This window comes from Jatropha curcas, chromosome 6 (assembly GCF_041381405.1).
Source record: "Jatropha curcas cultivar XTBG-Jc1 chromosome 6, XTBG_Jcur_1.0, whole genome shotgun sequence".
Classification (NCBI taxonomy): Eukaryota; Viridiplantae; Streptophyta; class Magnoliopsida; order Malpighiales; family Euphorbiaceae; genus Jatropha; species Jatropha curcas.
Window position 1 is genome coordinate 2353192 of NC_143156.1, and position 19839 is coordinate 2373030.

Below are 19839 nucleotides of genomic sequence, written 5' to 3' on the forward strand. Positions count from 1 at the left end.
ATTGTTCCCGAGAAACAGGATGAACACTACACTTAATCATCGGTTCCCTATTATAACTAGGTTCATAACTCTTACTAATAGCAAAGTGGAATGAGGCCCGAGTGAAATGCTCTTCACAGTCGAAAGATTTGTACCAAAGGAGCACATGTTTTGAATCTAACTTAGGCATCAACAGCATACCTGAAAAAATAAAAGCCATGGATCTTTCCAGATTTATCTTTGAATTCAGCAAAACATTTAATGGAACCTTGATCATGAGAATGAAGAAGTTGGGGATCAATAACAGCGCAAAAGCAGAAACCCAAAATATCATCATCCCTCTCCAGCTCGAATGAAAGATGAGATCCACTTGTCTGATATCTCATACTTTGCGGTACTTCCATCCCAGGGATACATATTCCGAACACCTGTCCCATGAAAATAAAATTGGGAAAAATACAGTCAAATTAACACTTAAGTTAGGACTCTCAAAGCTGTTTCAAAATAGAGTGGAACATTAGAGAAAGGAACCATACCTCTATGTTTGAATGTGGTGACAATACGGTTTCTATAATTTTAATACCTACATTTTCGCCCAATTTGATGCAATTAATAAAGTTAAGACATACAAACAGAAATCCATCTTCATCTTCATGGGAAAAGAATGGACACGATACGAATTCTAAAGAGGTGCAATTTGATGCAGAAAACGAAAATAAGATTGGAATCTCTGGCAAATGTCTAAGCCTCATACAATCATTCAAGCTAAGGATAACGAAGTTAGAAAGTTGTTTGATGTTTGCAGGAATGCTTTCGAAACCGTTTCCATCCAGATATAACTCTTTTAATGAAACTAATGATCCAGTGCTCTCTGGAATTTCTGATATACCACAATCAACTAGAATAAGTTCCTGCAACAGATTCAAACCAGACAATGAAGATGGTAATGTTTGTATGCCACTTTTTGTTGCAATGAGTTCCCCAAGAGATTTTAAATCTCCTAAGTTATTTGGCAATCTGGGAAGAGGTTGAGGAAGGAGAAGAAGCAGCAATGGAATTAATGATAAAAGAAGGGGTTCGCTGGGAAGAGGTTGAAGCACAAGAAGAGAAAGAAGAACCCATAACGGAGAATTCAAATGATACAAGAAGCCGTAGAAGGCGAGTTTTATAAAAAGCAGAAGAGTATATATAAAGCTAAACCATTGATTTGTATTAAGTACAGTTCATTGCTGATCAAGTCAAAATACCGAGGAAAATTGACCTGACAATTATAATTTAATAATTTTTTTAAATCACAATTAGATAATTATGTAACTCTTGGTCATAATTTGAAAATTTCAAGAAACATTTCAAGCATCAAAAATATTATATTATTAATTAATCTGTTTTGCTCAAAAATTAAAGAATTCACCGTTAATGTTTAGATAATCAAAATATAATTACTATCCATTATCCACATTAAAACTATCATTTAAAATGGCCATGCCCGACTATTTAGTTTCATATGATGCAAATTTTGCTCCATACAATAACAGATTGATATATATATTTACATCAATTAACACATTTGATCAAATCAAGTAAAAACGATGTATATTTACTGTATCAATATTAATTTAAGCAGAATCGAGAGTCCTGTCTTTTTTTAGAGTATAAACAACATTCATGGCAGTTATAGATTTTCAATAAGAAAAAAAATCGTAGAATCGCAACCAATACCAATAGAGAAGAAGACGATAAAAATATAAATGAAATATTAGAAGAATATAAACGAAATCAATTTTCTGGTGAGGACTCTCATGCCGATCCTGTATGTGATGATGACTCTCACATCAGTCTTGTCAATGGAGACAATGTTTATGAAAAAAAAATGAAATAAATAATTTGCTTATGTATTTTTAATTAAAAATGAAAAGTAAAATTATAAGCTCTTTTTGATTCTCAAGTAATGAACTAAAATATTAAATAGCACAATTAATTATTGTGAGTAAATTATTGTAATTCAACTTATATAGTTAGTTATTTTTTTTTTTTTGCTCTTTAAAATTCTCACATGTTCAAATTGGATGAGGTATTATAAGAATATTTAATTTTGATGAAATAAATTTTAGTGAATTGAAATCAATATTTTAATTTTTTTTTTGCTAATGTAACTACATTATTCAATTAATTTTTATCAAATATGACTTTATTATAACTCTATTAGTTTTATTTGATAGAAAAAATTATTTTCTTTCTCTCTAAATTTAATTTGTAACAAAAGCAATTATGAGAATATTATTTATAGTCTGCGCATCAAAATAACCCTGCTAATTTGATTTTCCAGCTCATACTGGATGTTGAGGCCTATTCAATTGATGAGTAAAAGCAACCGACTATAGAAATTTGGCTCCTAGCCATGAACAAATCAAAGAACCACCTCAAAATCATCAAACCCTTTGATTTCACCAATATTATCATTGTATCTTCAGCTTTCCTCCCTCTTTCCATGTATAAATACCAAATATTCCCAATAATTTTCTTTTTTGCCTATTAAAATTTTTTTTTTTGAAAGATAATATTATTGCATTAATCAAGGAAATAAATCCAATAAACAAGAGGGATAGAATTCCTTTTTTATTTTTTTTGCCCATTAAAATTATGGGACTGAGAAGTATACATATTAATTATTAATTTAAAGTAAATTTATATAATAAGTTACCTATTATACAATATATAATTTCAAATGACAGTTTTAATGTGGATAATGGACAATGATTATATTTTGATTATCTAAACATTAAGGGTGGATTCTTTAATTTTTAGCAACTAAATAAATAAATTAATAATATAATATTTTTGATGCTTGAAATATTTATCAAAATTTTCAAATTATGGCAATATAATAAAAGAGGAGATTGGGAGAGTTGAGAAGAAGAAGATGGAGCTTTAAGATGAGATGGAGATTTGAGAATGTTGATTTATTAAAGCCCTTTAGTGTAGCGGTTCATACCAGCTGCTAATTGATAGGGGTTGCTGGTAGTTAGTAACTCATGATTAATAGCGATTAGCTGATTACTATTCGTATTTGGTAAAATGTTAAGTTGCTGTTAAAATATAAAATGACTATTAATGGTATAATTATTTTTATATATTATGATGTATAATATATATATATATATATATATATATATATATATATAATTTAAGGCAAATATATTATTTTTAACGTAGATAAGGGACAGTGATTTCATTTTGATTATTTAAACATTAATAACATTAACTATGGATTCTTTGATTTTTGAGACATTAATAACATTAACTATGGATTCTTTGATTTTTGAGCAATTAAATAGATTAATTAATAATATAGTATTTTTTTATGTTTGAAATATTTTTTGAAAATTTCAAATTATAACAAAGAGTTACATAATTATCTAATTATGATTTAAAAAAAATTATTAGATTATGATTGTGAGGTGAATTTTCCTCAGTACTTATACTATGATTTTTATACTTATCAGCAATTGGATTCAGTTGACTCTCTTTTTTGCTTGACTCTCCATCGCCTCACTTTTCTCTCTTTCCTACTTCCACTCACTCACTTTCCTAAAGCTTCTTTGAAGTTTCTGTGATGATGATTCTCAAATCTCAATGGTTAAGCTTTATATATATATATATATATATATATATATACTCTTCTACATTTTATAAAACTCGCCTTCTGCGGCTTCTTGTATCATTGGAATTCTCCATTATGGGTTCTTCTTTCTCTTCTTCTGCTTCAACCTCTTCCCAGCGAACCCCTTCTTTTATCATTAATACCAATGCTGCTTCTTCACCTTCCTCAACCTCTTCCCAGCAAACCCATTCCGAGCTAAATAACTATGAAGTTTTTATTAATTTCAGAGGCAAAGACATCCGCGACGGTTTTCTCTCCTTTCTCTTTGAATCTTTGAAGGAAAAAGGAATCGATACCTTCAAGGACGAAAACCTTCAAAAAGGAACTGAAATAACACCAGCCCTCAAGCAAACAATTCAAGAATCATGTATTTCAATTGTCATATTCTCCAAAAACTATGCAGATTCTCCATGGTGCTTGGACGAGCTTGTTGTGATAAATGAATGCAGAGAAAAGTCGGGGCAAATAGTTTTGCCAGTTTTTTACCGTGTAGATCCAACTGATGTTCAAGAGCTGAGAGGCCCTTTCGCAAGGGCACTTGCTAGGCTTTTAAAAGATCACAGCGATAGCTCACATAACCTGGGTGGATGCTGCCATGCTCTGAAGACAATCAGCAACGACTTAAGTGCTTTTGTTTCGAATGAGATCAAGTAAAGTTATCATTTTCCCTTATTTACTTTTCCATGTCTTTTTATTTTCTATTCATCAATAATAGATCAATCTTGCGCACACGATAGATGGCTTCTAGTCACGATATCTACTCCTTTGAACTCTCACTTATTTTTATTTTCTTGTTAAAATTCTGTTTCATTTTCTTCTATTCCTTCAATCATGGGTTTTACCCACCCAGTTCTTCCAAACACTTAATTTATTCTATTCTAGAATATATAAGTTTTGGCTTACTTTTTATTTTTCATATGTGATCAGAAATGACCAAATGCTAGTTCAAAGAATCGTCAATCGTGTTTCAGAGATGTTAAGTCATATGCCATCAAATGCTAGTTACCATGACAAGTTAGTTGGAATTCATTCACGTGTCGAGGGAGTAATATCGTTATTGGATATTGATGTAAATGACAGAAATTGGACAATAGGAATTTCGGGAATGGCTGGTATTGGAAAGACAACTCTTGCCGGTATAGTGTTTTCCCAAATCAAGGCTAAATTTGATGCCCACTGCTTTGTTTCAAATGTCAAGGAACAAATAAGGAAGGAAACAGCAATTGTTTTACGGGATAAAATCATTCGTTCACTATTGGGAGACGAATATTTCAAAATAGGCTTACCACTTTTAGTATTAGATGATTGGATTATGAGAAGACTGCAAAAAAAGAAAGTTCTTATTGTTTTTGATGACATTGATGATTCAAACGATTTAGATCTTTTAGCTGGAAACAGTAGTTTGTACCGTAAGGGAAGTAGAATCATTATAACTAGTACAGATAGACAAGTGCTTAAAAATGTTTGTCGTGAAGAACATATTTATCAGGTTAAGGGATTAATTTATAAGGAAGCTCTTCAACTCTTTAGCTTGCATGCTTTCCATCAAAATGAACCGAAAGAAGGATATGTTTTGCTATCCAAGGAGGTGATACGTTATGCTCAAGGCAATCCATTAGCACTAAAAGTTTTAGGCTCTAGCCTTTATGGCAAGGAGAAAGAGTACTGGGAGAGCCAGTTGCTAAAATTGAAAAGCATCCCGAACAAGAGAATTCAAGATGTTCTAAAACTAGGTTATGATGGGTTAGATAGGAATGAGCAGAGCATATTTCTGGATATCGCATGTTTCTTTGGAAAAGGAGATACACATTAAAATGAGCTTGAAAAAATAATAGAAAGTTTTGGTTTCTTTGTAAGATGTGGAATAAGGAGTCTCATTGATAAATCTCTCATCGCCATTCGAAAATATGATCGTAAAGTAGAAATGCATAACTTACTACAACAAATGGGAAAGGAGATTGTGAATGAGGAATGCAAACAGCCTGGAGGACGTAGTGGGTTGTGGAATCCTAAGGACATTTCTCATGTATTCAAAACAAATACAGTAAGGAGCAAAATTTGCTACTTTTGAACTTACCACTCAACGTAATTAATGATGATTCCAATAGCTTTTCTTTTTAAATATTTTATACTCATACCTTTATATATATATATATATATATATATTCATTTTTAATTTGTCGTTCGTTTTACCAGGAAATTGATAAGATTGATTGCATTTCGCCTCCTTTTTTGACTGCTGGATCTATTGAAATAAGTTCCAAAAGTTTCATGAAGATACCTAATCTTAGATTCCTCAGAATCACTGATTCCAAATGGATTTTGCCTGATGGCCTTAACTTTCTTCGGGAACAGCTAAGATATTTGTCTTGGCTTTTTTACCCTTTGGAATCTTTGCCGTCGAAGTTTTGCCCAAATAATCTTGTAGAACTTCGCTTGCCTAGCAGCCAGCTCAAACAACTGTGGAAAGGAGATAGTAAGGTACTGCACTTTTTAAAGTTTAGCTATACTAAATTAAACATTAAATTTTAATCATTCATATTGAGAATTACAGCCTTTTAAAAGTTTGAAATTGATGGACCTCAATACCTCTGTGTCTTTATTGAGAATTTCGGACTCATTTCAAGCCCGAAAGCTTGAGGGATTATATTTGTCAAGATGTAGACGTTTCATTGAGATACCTTCATCTCTTAAATATTCAGCCAAGCTTGCTCGGCTACACTTAGAGTACTGTGAAAGTATTAGCAGTTTGCCAAGCTTCCTTCAGTTAGAAAATCTTTAGATTCTCAATCTTCATGGTTGCAGTAAACTTAAAGAATGTCCAGAGCATCCTTGCAATTTAAGGGATTTAAATTTAAGTAAAACTGCAATAAAACAATTGCCTTCATCAATTGGACATTGCTCTCAACTTGTTGTATTATCGTTAAGCTGGTGTACAAAGCTTCAAAATCTTCCAAACTGCATTGGCCAGTTACAATCTCTTGAACACATTGATGTTAGAGGTTTGAAATTCAGCACATTTCCAAATAACTTTGGATATTTAAAATCTCTGAAGACACTTAACGCAACAGGAAGTGGCATAAAAACATTACCATCCTCTTTCAATCAATTAAGCCGATTGGAATATTTATACTTTGCAGGATGTAATGGTTTGACGGTATGGCCTCCGTTGTCCGGTTTGAATAGCCTACAGACGCTTCATCTGGGTAACTGTGGTATATCAGAAATTCCAGAGAGTATTGGATCATTAGTTTCATTGAAAGATTTATATTTAGATGGAAACGATTTCGAAAGCATTCCTGCAAGCATCAAACAACTTTCTAACTTAGAGACTCTTATGTTGGATGATTGTAAGAGGCTTAGATATTTGCCAGAGCTTCCATGCACATGGTCAATTTCTGCATCAAATTGCACCTCTTTAGAATTCGTATCATTTTCGTCCTTTTCCAAAGCAGAAACAGAAGATGACTTTCGGTACACTGATCTTAATTTTGGTAACTGCATCAAATTGGGTGATAAATTACGTCTTCAGATTATGGAGGCCCCATTCTCAACACACCCAGACCAGCACGTATGTTTCATTTCTCTAATATTAAATTAATAAAGAAGTCCTTATTAAAAAAAAATGTTAATTAAGATTTTCGAAGATAAACATCAATGGAATATTTTCCTAACTTGTGAATTTCTTAATTAATTTATGCTTTGACAAGGGAAAAGAGATAAACATAATAAAATTGAACTATATATCATCTTACCATAAAAAAAATATCACGAAAAGATTTCAATAGTTGTTATGGACGTTTTTTCAAATTTGTGTTTAAATTATCCATTTACTCATTCATCAGCTATTTAAATTCAACTCTATCGTTATTTAACTATGATATTCCTTAACAAAGTATATTTTCATGGAGTAGCAGTGTCAATTATGTATCCCTGGGGTGGTGGAAGTGCCACAAATTATGAAATATCGAACAAGTGGGTCTCATCTTTCATTTCAGTTGGAAAGGCCTGATCGTGTTTTGGGTTTTTATTTTTCCGCTGTTATTGATTTCCAAGATTTTGATTTGGATGAATATGGCATTACAGGATATGCGAACTTCCAAGATAAATCTGAAAAGATGTATGAGTATGTCTGTGACTTTGATTTGCCATATTTTGGGCTTCCTAAATTAGATTCAAAACATGTGTTCCTTAGGTGCAAATCTTTTGATCATGAGCCGAATTTCACTCGAGTCTCATTCCATGTTTATCAATTCTCTGTAAAGTATCCCAGAAAAGGTGGTGCCAGTATTGGGAGGGCGATCACTTGTGGCATGCATCCTATACATCGGGAAGATATAGGAAAGCTGAAATAAGGAATGATTAAAACCAAGAAGGATGGTATCAGGGAGAACCAGATAAGGATACAGTACAAGTGGCGAACGCTGAATTATAGGAGAAGAAATTGAGGCAAAGAATCTGATTAAGGTCAATTTGTATGGCAAATGGAAATTGACAATAGGTAAAGGAATTTCTAGTTTCGTGTGTTTTACTTTGGGATTTTGGTAGACTTCAGTTTTCAATTCACAGCATCACAGTAGTGGAGAGAATCAGCTTATTATTGGCTGTTACTTGGATATTAACACTCATAATAGCTAATCTATTTCTAATTTTCTGCAGTTGTACGTTGGCATTGTATCTTAAGGGCTTGTTGCAGTTGGTGGAATATCTTTAATCATGTTTGCAGTTATCCTAAATGCTTGTCATTATTTGCTAGTTTGGAGTTTTGGAGGGAAGTATAGATTGATCTTTAAAAGAGGTTTGCTTCATTTCAACTGATCTTTAAAACAAATTTTGTAAATTGGTTCAATATTATCAGCAACTCACGTAAATATTTATATTGATCCTTAATCCCAATTCTTGAAGTCTAGTTCCACCCCACAAAGTATTTGTGGGTTAAAATCTCCTGAAGGCATTGATGTTACAGATTGTTTGAAATTCAACGGATTGCTAGATAATTTTGGAGATTTAAAATTGCGGATGGAGCGTGAAGCAAAAGCAAGTGGCATAAAAATATTACCATCGTCTATCAATCAATTGAGCAAATTGGAATTCTTATGTTGCGAGGGATGTAAAGGTTTGATGACATTGCCTCCTTTGTCTGGTTTGAATTGCCTAAGGAAATTTTATCTGAATAAGTGTGGTATATCAGAAATTCCAGAGAGCATTGGGTCATTAATTTCATTGGAAGAGTTATATTTAGATGAAAACGATTTCAAAAGCATACCGCCAAGCATGATTCTACTTTCTAAGTTGAATGATTGTAAGAGGCTAAGAAATTTGACATAACTTCCATTCTAAAGAATATTTTCTGCATCAAATTGCATCTCTTGACAATTTGTATCATGTCCATTCCTTTTCCTGGAAGATGAAGATGAAGATGGACAGGCATGTGTAGAGCGTGATGAGTTTTTCTTAGATTTTGATAATCTTGTAGACCCAAACTAATGCATGTAAGATCCTTCATACTGTAAAATTTGCAATTTTATCCTAATAGTTTGATTTAGTTTTTTTTTTTTTGAGATATAGTAAATTAAATAAAACTTAATATTTTAACTATTATAAGGTAAGATGAACTCTTTTTTCCCGAAATTCAATTTTTTTTATGGAAATATATTTTCTTAGAAAAATAGAATTTCAAAAAAAAAAAATTATAGGAAAGTCAAATTAATTGTTACCTTCCAACCTTAATCACCCGTCTTGACGAGAAAGCTTGTGTAAAGTCAGTTGCATCAGATACAATACATTTATGATGAAAAGATTTTTAAATGGCATCTAATTGTATTAGTTTAATTGTAAAGAATTGAGATTCTTATTTTTGGTTAATTATTTATTTAGATTCTATATTATCAAAGAAATATTTTTAAATGTAAGAATATTTTTAAAAATTAATTTAATTTCATAAAAAAGTTAATCAAGTATGATTTTATCAGTTTTATTATAAAATTTTTTATAATTTAATGAATTAAAGAGGGTATCATTCTAATTTATGAAACTTCCTAATACATAAATAAATAAAAAGAAAAGAAAAACAATAGACTTGATAGGCTGATATAGCATAAAAGGTCGAAAGAATATGAGTTTTAATTGACTACTGTTACCTCAATTTTAATTAATTGATTACCGGAAAAATAATAATACAATAAAACACAGAGGGGACAAAATAAATTATCATTGATAGAAAATGGTTCTAACATTATATTATGTGAGTTGCTGATATAATTGAACCAATTTACAAAATTTGTTTTAAAGAGCAATTGAAATGAAGCAAACATCTTTTAAAGATCAATCTATACTTCCCTCCAAAACTCCAAATTAGCAAATAATTGCAAGCATTTAGGATAACTGCAAACATGATTAAAGATCTTCCACCAACTGCAACAAGCCCTTGAGATACAAAGCCAACATACAACTGCAGAAACTTAGAAACCAAAGACTTGAATGAAAAACCGAAGTTTAGTTAATCAAAATCCCAAAGAGAAACGCACGAAACTAGAAATTCCTTTAATCAGAGTCTTGGTCTTGAATTCTTATCCCAAAATTCAGCATTCGCCGACCGTTTCCTTGTCTGGGACTCTCCATTACCATCCTTACTGGTTTGAATCATTTCTTATTTTGGTGTCCTATATTGTTCCCGAGATACGGGATGAACTCTACACTTAATCATCCCTTCCCTATTATAACTAGGTTCATAACTATTACTAATAGCAAAGTGGAATGAGGCCCGAGTGAAATGCTCTTCACAGTCGAAAGATTTGTACCAAAGGAGCACATGTTTTGAATCTAACTTAGGCATCAACAGCCTACGTGAAAAATAAAAGTCATGTATCTTTCCAGATTTATCTTCGAATTCCGCAAAACATTTAATGGAACCTTGATCATGAGAATGAAGAAGTTGGGGATCAATAAGAGCACAAAAGCAGAAACCCAAAATATCATCATCCCTCTCCAGTTCGAATGAAAGAATGGACATGTGCAATTTGACGCAGAAAAAGAAAATAAGATTGAAATCTCTGGAAAATATCTAAGCCTCATACAATCATTCAAGCTAAGGATAACCAAGTTAGAAAGTTGTTTGATGCTTCAAGGAATGCTTTCGAAAACCTTTCCATCCAAATATAACTCTTTTAATGAAACTAATGATCCAGTGCTCTCTGGAATTTCTGATATCCCACAATCAACTAGAATAAGTTCCTGTAACAGATTCAAACCAGACAATGAAGATGGTAATGTTTGTATGCCACTTCTTGTTGCAATGAGTTCCCCCAGAGATTTTAAATCTCCTAAGTTATTTGGCAATCTGGGAAGAGGTTGAGGAAGGAGAAGAAGCAGCAATGGAATTAATGATAAAAGAAGGGGTTCACTGGGAAGAGATTGAAGCAGAAGAAGAGAAAGAAGAACCCATAACGGAGAATTCCAATGATACGAGAATATATTTTGTTAGGAGCCGGCAATAAAATTACGAGAATAATTACGCAGCAGAAATGTGACACACAGAAATTTACATGGTTCACCTTGTTTAATGTTACGTCGTGGGACCAACTCTGAATAATTACAGTTTATTGCTGATCAAGTTAAAATACTGATAAAAATTGACCTAACAATCATAATTTAATAATTTTTTTAAATCACAATTAGATAATTATGTAACTCTGTCATAATTTGAAAATTTCAAGAAGTATTTCAAGCATAAAAAATACTATATTATTAATTAACCATTTTTGCTCAAAAATCAAAGAATTCACTGTTCATATTTAGATAATCAAAATATAATTACTATCCATTATCCATATTAAAACTATCATTTTAAATGGCCAAGCCCGACTATTTAGTTTCATATGATACAAATTTTGCTCCAAACAGTAACAGATTGATATATATATATATATATATATATATATATATACACACACACACACCTGTGCACACACACATCAATTAATACATTTGATCAAAACAAGTAAAACGGTGTATATTTACTGTATCAATATTAATTTAAGTATAATCGAGAGTCCTATTTTCCTTTAGAGCATAAACAACATTCATGGCAGTGATAGATTTCCGATAAGAAAAAAAATCGTAGAATCGCAGCCAATACCAATGGAGAAAAAGACGATAAAAACATAAATGAAATATTAGAAGAATATAAAGGAAATCAATTTTCCAATGACGACTCTCATGCCGATCCTGTATGTGACGATGTCTCTCACATAAGTCTTGTCAATGGAGACAGAGTTTACGAAAAAAAATGAAATACATAATTTGCTTATGTATTTTTGATTAAAAATGAAAAGTAAAACATTTTCCGGACATTAACAAACTTATTATAACCTTATAATTTTTTAATTTATTAATCATTGATAGCTATTATTCATCACTAGCGGATACCGTCGACCCCCACCATCGGTCACTGACAACTTTCATAATTTATTTTTTTTTCATTCTTCTCATATTTAACAATAAAATTTTTAAAATACGAAATTTCTATTATTATTATTAATATTTTTATGGTCTTATGAATTAAAATTTTAATATTTTTAACTGATTTTTAATATTGCAATCAAACAACAAAAAAAATTATTCGAAAAATATTTTTCAAAGGAAAACATTTTATCTTCCGAAAATAAACGTGTTGGGCATCAGCTCTGATACCACTTGTTGGGCATCAGCTTTGATACCAGTTGTTGGGCCTCAGGTACCACTTGCCTCACCTCTGATACCACTTGTTGGAACCTTTTAATAAAGTAAGAGGAAATTAACGCAACGGAATAATCAAAATTGTGACACACAGAAATTTACATGGTTCACCCTCAACTGTTTAGGGCTATGTCCACGAGACAAACTCTGAATAACTCTTCCACTATTAAAAATAGTAGGTACTCAAAGAGAGTAATACAAAAATAGTGGCACTCAAAGTGTTTCCCAAAAACACCCTATAATAATTTTCTCAATATTTTTTTCCCCTAGTTTTATGAAACCCTTCCCAAAACTAAATAACTCTCTCTCCCTAAATTTTATTTTTCTTTTTTTCTGATGTGTGTGTTTTGAAGCATTGCATCCTCTTCTATTTATAAGAGAAGAGTAACGCGTACACTGAAAATATAACGTGTCGACCGAATTTCCTTCTCTATTTTTCTTTCTTTTGTCAAAGCTTATGGATCCCATAGGACCCACATGTTTCCTTTTTTATTTTCAACAATGTGTGGGTCCCACAGAATGGGCACCCCACAACAAAACGTAACCTAAGTCGTTAACCTAAGTCATTGCGTCTTTCTTCCTCCTCCCATGTATAACTAGAAAATATTCCCTTCAATTTTCTTTTTTGACTACTGCAATGATGGTGTTCATATTGTGTCTTTCTTCCCCCTTTTCCTCCCTCCTTCCATGTATAAATACCAAAATATTCCCCATATTTTTTTTTGCCTGTTAAATTTATGGGACCGATAAGTATATATATTAATTATTAATTTGTTAAAGTAAATTAATATAATAAGTTACTTATCATACAATATATCATTTCAAATGATAGTTTTAATATGGATAATGGACATTGATTATATTTTGATTATCTAAATATTAACGACGTTAACGGTGGATTCTTTGATTTTTGAGTAACTAAATAGATTAATTAATAATATAGTATTTTTTATGCTTAAAATATTTCTTGAAATTTTCAAATTATGACCAAGAGTTACATAATTATGATTTAAAAAAATTATTAAATTATGATTGTGAGGTCAATTTTCCTCGGTATTTATACTATGATTTTTTATACTTATCAGCAATTGGATTCAATGGAAATAGCTTTTACAAGTGAGCAATAAACTCTAATTATACAAATCAAGCGAAGCGGCAAACACGGCACATTAGATCCGCTCACGCACGCACTAAAATGTCTCTCTTTGCTTTACTCTCGCATCGCCCCACTTTTCTCTCTTTCCCACTTCCACTCACTCACTTTCTTAAATCTTCTTTGAAGTTTCTGGGATGATGACTCTTAAATCTAAATGGTTTAGCTTTATATACACTCCTCTACGTTTTATAATGTTGGAAAAAATTACGCAAAATCCCCAATAAGTCAGATTTATGAGGGAGCAAAAGAAAATAATAACACATAATTTGATAACGGAGTTCGGCCAATCTTGCCTACGTCTCCGGACTACCATAGATCTTTTATAAGACAAAAATAAATAAAGTGTTTACATACACTCACAATCCTCTATAAAAGAATACCCGAAGAATTAAGTTTAACTTTTCTTCTTGGATAATCTCTATTTTTCTCTCTTACAATTGCTATTTCTCACAATTGCTATCACTCCCTATTTGTGTTGTATTTAAATGAACTTCGTCTGCCTCCTTTTATAATCAGTTCAGTGAATGAGTCGTGTATAACTCATTCATGTCTCCATACTTTGTCAAAAAAAAAATTGCCAACTTTTGCCAAATTTTCTTCTTTTTCAAATAACACGTTTTCCTTTTTTTTTTTTTTTTCTTTCTTTTGCACATATGGGTCCCATTTAAGTGGGCACACCACAACCAACTTTGACATATAAAACTCTCGTTCTACGGCTTCTTGTATCATTTGAATTTTCCGTTATGGGTTCTTCTTTCTCTTCTTCTGCTTCAACCTCTTCCCAGCGAACCGCTTCTTTTATCATTAATACCAATGCTGCTTCTTCTCCATCCTCAACCTTTTCCCAGCAAACCCCTTCCGAGCTAAATAACTATGAAGTTTTTATTAATTTCAGAGGCAAAGACATCCGCGACGGTTTCCTCTCCTTTCTCTTTGAATCTTTGAAGGAAAAGGGAATCGATACCTTCAAGGATGAAAAACTTAAAAAAGGAACTGAAATAACACCAGCCCTCAAGCAAACAATTCAAGAATCATGTATTTCAATTGTCATATTCTCCAAAAACTATGCAGATTCTCCATGGTGCTTGGACGAGCTTGTTGTGATAAATGAATGCAGAGAAAAGTCGGGGCAAATAGTTTTGCCAGTTTTTTACCGTGTAGATCCAACTGATGTTCAAGAGCTGAGAGGCCCTTTCGCAAGGGCACTTGCTAGGCTTTTAAAAGATCACAGCGATAGTTCACACAACCTGGGTGGATGGTGCCATGCTTTGAAGACAATCAGCAACGACTTAAGTGCTTTTGTTTCGAATGAGATCAAGTAAAGTTATCATTTTCCCCTGTTTACTTTTCCATGTCTTTTTATTTTCCATTCATCAATAATAGATCAATCTTGCGCACACAATAGATGGCTTTTATTCACGATATCTACTCCTTTGAACTCTCACTTATTTTTATTTTCTTGTTACAATTCTGTTTCATTTTCTCATATTCCTTCAATCATGGGTTTTACCCACCCAGTTTTTCCAAACACTTAATTGATTCTATTCTAGAATATATAAGTTTTGGCTTACTTTTTGTTTTTCATATGTGATCAGAAACGACCAAACGCTAGTTCAAAGAATCGTCAATCGTGTTTCGGAAATATTAAGTCATATGCCATCAAATGCTAGTTACCATGACAAGTTAATTGGAATTGATTCGCGTGTCGAGGAAGTAATATCGTTATTGGATATTGATGTAAATGACAGAAATTGGATAATAGGAATTTGGGGAATGGCTGGTATTGGAAAGACAACTCTTGCTGGTATAGTGTTTTCCCAAATCAAGGCTAAATTTGATGCCCACTGCTTTGTTTCAAATGTCAAGGAACTGATAAGGAAGGAAACAGCAATTGTTTTACAGGATAAAATCATTCGTTCACTATTGGGAGAGGAAAATTTGAAAATGGGCTCACCTCTTTTAGTTTTAGATGACTGGATTTTGAGGAGGCTGCAACGTAAGAAAGTTCTTATTGTTTTTGATGACGTTGATGATTCAAACGATTTGGATCTTTTAGCTAGAAACTGTAGTTTGTACCGTAAGGGAAGTAGAATAATTATTACTAGTCCAGATAGACAAGTACTTCGAAATGTTTGCCATGAAGAACATATTTATCTGGTTGAGGGATTAATTGATGAGGAAGCTCTTCAACTCTTTAGCTTGCACGCTTTCCATCAAAATGAACCGAAAGAAGGATATGCGGAGCTATCCGAGCAGCTGATAAGTTATGCTCAAGGCAATCCATTAGCACTAAAAGTTTTAGGTTCTAGCCTTTATGGCAAGGAGAAAGAGTACTGGGAGAGCCAGTTGCTCAAATTGAAAAGCATCCCGAACAAGAGAATTCAAGATGTTCTAAAAATAAGTTATGATGGGTTAGATAGAAATGAGCAGATCATATTTCTGGATATTGCATGTTTCTTTGGAAAAGGAGATACACATGAAAATAAGCTTGAAAAAATAATAGAAAGTTTTGGTTTCTTTGCGAGATGTGGAATAAGGAGTCTCATTGATAAATCTCTCATCGCCATTCGAAAATATGATCGTAAAGTAGAAATGCATAACTTACTCCAACAAATGGGAGAGGAGATTGTGAATGAGGAATGCAAACAGCCTGGAGGACGTAGTAGGTTGTGGAATCCTGAGGACATTTCTCATGTATTCAAAACAAATACAGTAAGGAGCAAAATTTGCTACATTTTTCTTTTGTTGTTTTTTTATATTTGAATAATTGAAATTTGAACTTACCGCTCCACATAATTAGTAATGATTCCAATAGCTTTTTTTTTTTTAATATTTTATACTCAATTACCTATTTTCATTTATTGTTCATTTATCAGGGAACTGATAAGATTGAGTGCATTTCGTTTAAAATGTCGAATGCTGGAGCTATTGAGATAAGTTCCAAAAGTTTCATGAAGATGCCTAATCTTAGATTCCTCAGAATGTCTGGTTCCAAATGGATTTTGCCTGATGGACTTGATTTTCTTCCAGAAGAGCTAAGATATTTACGTTGGTACGGTTACCCTTTGAAATCGTTGCCGTTGAAGTTTTGCCCAAATAACCTTGTACAACTTCGCTTGCCTGGCAGCCAACTCAAACATCTGTGGGATGGAGATAGTAAGGTATACTTCCTAAACTTTAATATTTCTATTTGGTGTAAATGAACTTATAACATAATAAGATGTAGTTTGATAATAACTTGTATTTAGTTGAGTTAAAATTTATAAAAATGGTTTGATGAGAGTGGCAAAAATATATCCAGTGAGATCATAAAAGAATATCATAAAAAGAAATAATATGCTTTAATCATTAAACTAATGCTTATTCTTAAATGCATTTCTGAGGAAATAGAATTTAAAATTTTCTTAATGAATCATTTACAATTGTTTTATGTCCAATACATTTTTTCCAAATTGGTCTTCATATAGTTACAGGTCAAATCTTTGAATTAAATGAGACTTTTTAATTTCGTCTTAAATTCTAAATATTAGCGATGAGTAATAAAAATTTTGGTCAATCAATATATGATGTGTTAATTTTTTACCCTTATAGCAACAACAAATAGAAACTATCTAAACATAAATTTATTAATCTCCATACTTTAAATTGGCTTATTTTAATTTTGGTATTTGTACAGACAATTATATTAAAATACAATTTTTAGAATTTATTTTTTGTATTATTTGATTAAATAAACAAATAAGTAAATAACTAATTTTGAATTATAAAATAATTATTTTGTGAGTATTTGGTTTTATGCTTAGGTTATTGTAAATTTAAAATAAATAATAAGAATACTAAAAATATAAATTATGCTTGTACCAAGATCTCAAACTTGGTTACAAGGTAAACAATCAAGAGATTTTCCACCAAGCTACATTCCACATCGATCATTTTCTTAAAGAATATATATATAAGATAAAATTTTTGAGACATGGGAGCCATGGCCCCTGCTAGCCAGTAGCCACCATTGGATAAGTAGTGAATTTTTTTTTTTTTTTTTTTTTTGATAAATAACAAATATATGTAAAACATGAAATTTTAATAATTCATATTCTTGCTCTTTTTATTACAGCCTTTTAAAAGTTTGAAAGTTATGAACCTCCGCAGCTCTCTGTCTTTATTGAGAATTTCGGACCCATTTCAAGCCCCAAACCTTGAGGAATTATGTTTGTCAAGTTGTAGAAGTTTCATTGAGATTCCTTCATCTCTTAAATATTCAAGCAAGTTTGCTCGGCTACACTTAGAGCACTGTGTAAGTATTCGCAGTTTGCCAAGCTTCCTTCAGTTAGAAAGTCTTGAGATTCTTAATCTTAAAGATTGCAGTAAACTTGAAGAATGTCCAGAGCTTCCTTGCAATTTAAGAGATTTAAATTTAAGTAAAACTGCAATAAAACAATTGCCTTCATCAATTGGACATTGCTCTCAACTTGTTGCATTATCGTTAAGGGAGTGTACAAAGCTTGAAAATCTTCCAGACTGCATTGGCCAGTTACAATCTCTTGAACGCATTGATGTTACAGGTTTGAAATTCAACAGATTGCCAAATAACTTCGGAGATTTAAAATCTCTGAAGGCACTTAACGCAACAGGAAGTGGCATAAAAACATTACCATCCACTTTCAATCAATTGAGCCGATTGAAATGTTTATATTTTGAGGGATGTAAAGGTTTGACGGTATGGCCTTCTTCGTTGTCCGGTTTGAATAGAATACAGAAGCTTTATCTCGGTAACTGTGGCATATCAGAAATTCCAGAGAGTATTGGATCATTAGTTTCATTGATAGAGTTATATTTAGATGGAAACGATTTCGAAAGCATTCCTGCAAGCATCAAACAACTTTCTAACTTGGTCACTCTTAGGTTGGATGATTGTAAGAGGCTTAGATATTTGCCAGCGCTTCCAGGCACAAGGTTTTTTTTTGCATCAAATTGCACCTCTTTAGAATTTGTATCATTTTCGTCCTTTCCCAAAGCAGAAACAGCATATGGCCGTCGGTGCATTCAACTTAATTTTGGTAACTGCATCAAATTGGGTGATAATGTACGTCTTCAAATTACGGAAGCCCTGTTCTCAGCACATCAAGGCCAGAACGTACGTTTCCTTTCTCTAATATTAAATTATTAAAGAAGTCCTAATTAAAAAAATGTTATTTAAGATTTTCGATGATAAACATCAATGGAATATATATTTTAATTATTTTAATTTGGGTTATTATAGGCGTTTTTTAAAATTTAATAAAGAATTCCTTACCATAAAAAAAATATTACGAAAAGATTTCAATAGTTATTATGGGCGTTTTTTAAAATTTGTGTTTAGATTATCCATTTAATCTTTCATCAGCTATTTAAATTCAGCTCTATCGTTAATTAATTATGATATTCTTTAACAAAATATATTTTCATGGAGCAGGATTTATACTTATGTATCCCTGGGGTGGAAGTGCCGCAAAGTATCAAATATCGAACAAGTGGGTCTTATTGTTCAGTTCAGTTGAAAAGGTTTGATCGTATGTTGGGTTTTTATTTTGCTGTTGTTATAGATTTCCAAGATTTTGATTTAGATAGATATAACATTAGAGGTTCTATGAACTTCCAAGATAAATCTGGAAAGATGTACAAGTATGACTGTGACTTTTATTTGCTATATTTAGGGCTTCCTAAGTTAGATTCAAAACATGTGTTCCTTGGGTATAAATCTTTTGATCATGACCAGAATTTCACTCAAGTCTCATTCCATCTTGAACATTTCGGAAAATCTGGTGGCACTAGTGGGAGGGTGATCAATTGTGGCATTCATCCTATATATCGGGAAGAATATAGGAAGCCGAAATAAGGAATGATTAAAACCAAGAAGGATGGTATCAGGGAGAACCAGACAAGGATACAGTACAGTCGGCGAACGTTGAATCATGGGAGAAGAATTCAAGACAAAGACTCAGATAACTTATGCATTTGTCATTTATATAATTGTTAACTTCCAACCTTAATCACCCGTCTTGACGAGCAAGCTTGCGCCAAGTCACGAGCAGCAGATACAATACATTTATAATGAAAAGATTTTTAAATGTCATCTAATTGTATTAGTTTAATTGTAAAGAATTGAGATTCTTATTTTTGGTTAATTATATATCTAGATTCTATATTATCAAAGAAATATTTTTAAATATAAGAATATTTTTAAATTTTAATTTAATTTCATAAAAAGTTAACGATTATAAAATTTTTTATAATTTAATGAATTAAAGAGGGTATTACATTATATAGT

General features: G+C 31.9%; 1 protein-coding gene and 1 pseudogene across 2 annotated transcripts; both read left to right on the forward strand.

The window, feature by feature from the left end:
* The first annotated feature begins 3665 nt into the window (after window positions 1-3665).
* On the forward strand, window positions 3666-9175 carry LOC149495244 (disease resistance protein RML1A-like; annotated as a pseudogene). Its single transcript, XR_016321246.1, has 6 exons — window positions 3666-4290; window positions 4568-5702; window positions 5837-6138; window positions 6343-6367; window positions 6423-7232; window positions 7558-9175. The product of XR_016321246.1 is annotated as a disease resistance protein RML1A-like (transcript).
* A 5100-nt stretch (window positions 9176-14275) lies between these two features.
* On the forward strand, window positions 14276-19696 carry LOC105633400 (disease resistance-like protein DSC1). The gene is made up of 5 exons (XM_089723465.1): window positions 14276-14850; window positions 15128-16244; window positions 16409-16693; window positions 17647-18666; window positions 18985-19696. The coding sequence occupies exons 1-5, from the start codon at window positions 14276-14278 to the stop codon at window positions 19405-19407; spliced, it is 3420 nt and encodes a 1139-aa protein (XP_089579591.1). The 3' UTR covers window positions 19408-19696.
* The last annotated feature ends 143 nt before the right edge of the window (window positions 19697-19839 follow it).

Bases quoted from the DNA above. Each gene is read 5' to 3' on its own strand.
- LOC105633400 (XM_089723465.1), top strand. From the start codon at position 14,276: ATGGGTTCTTCTTTCTCTTCTTCTGCTTCAACCTCTTCCCAGCGAACC. The intron at 16,694-17,646 runs GTATACTTCCTA...TTTTTATTACAG, and splicing joins TGTGGGATGGAGATAGTAAG to CCTTTTAAAAGTTTGAAAGT. The intron at 18,667-18,984 runs GTACGTTTCCTT...TTCATGGAGCAG, and splicing joins CAGCACATCAAGGCCAGAAC to GATTTATACTTATGTATCCC.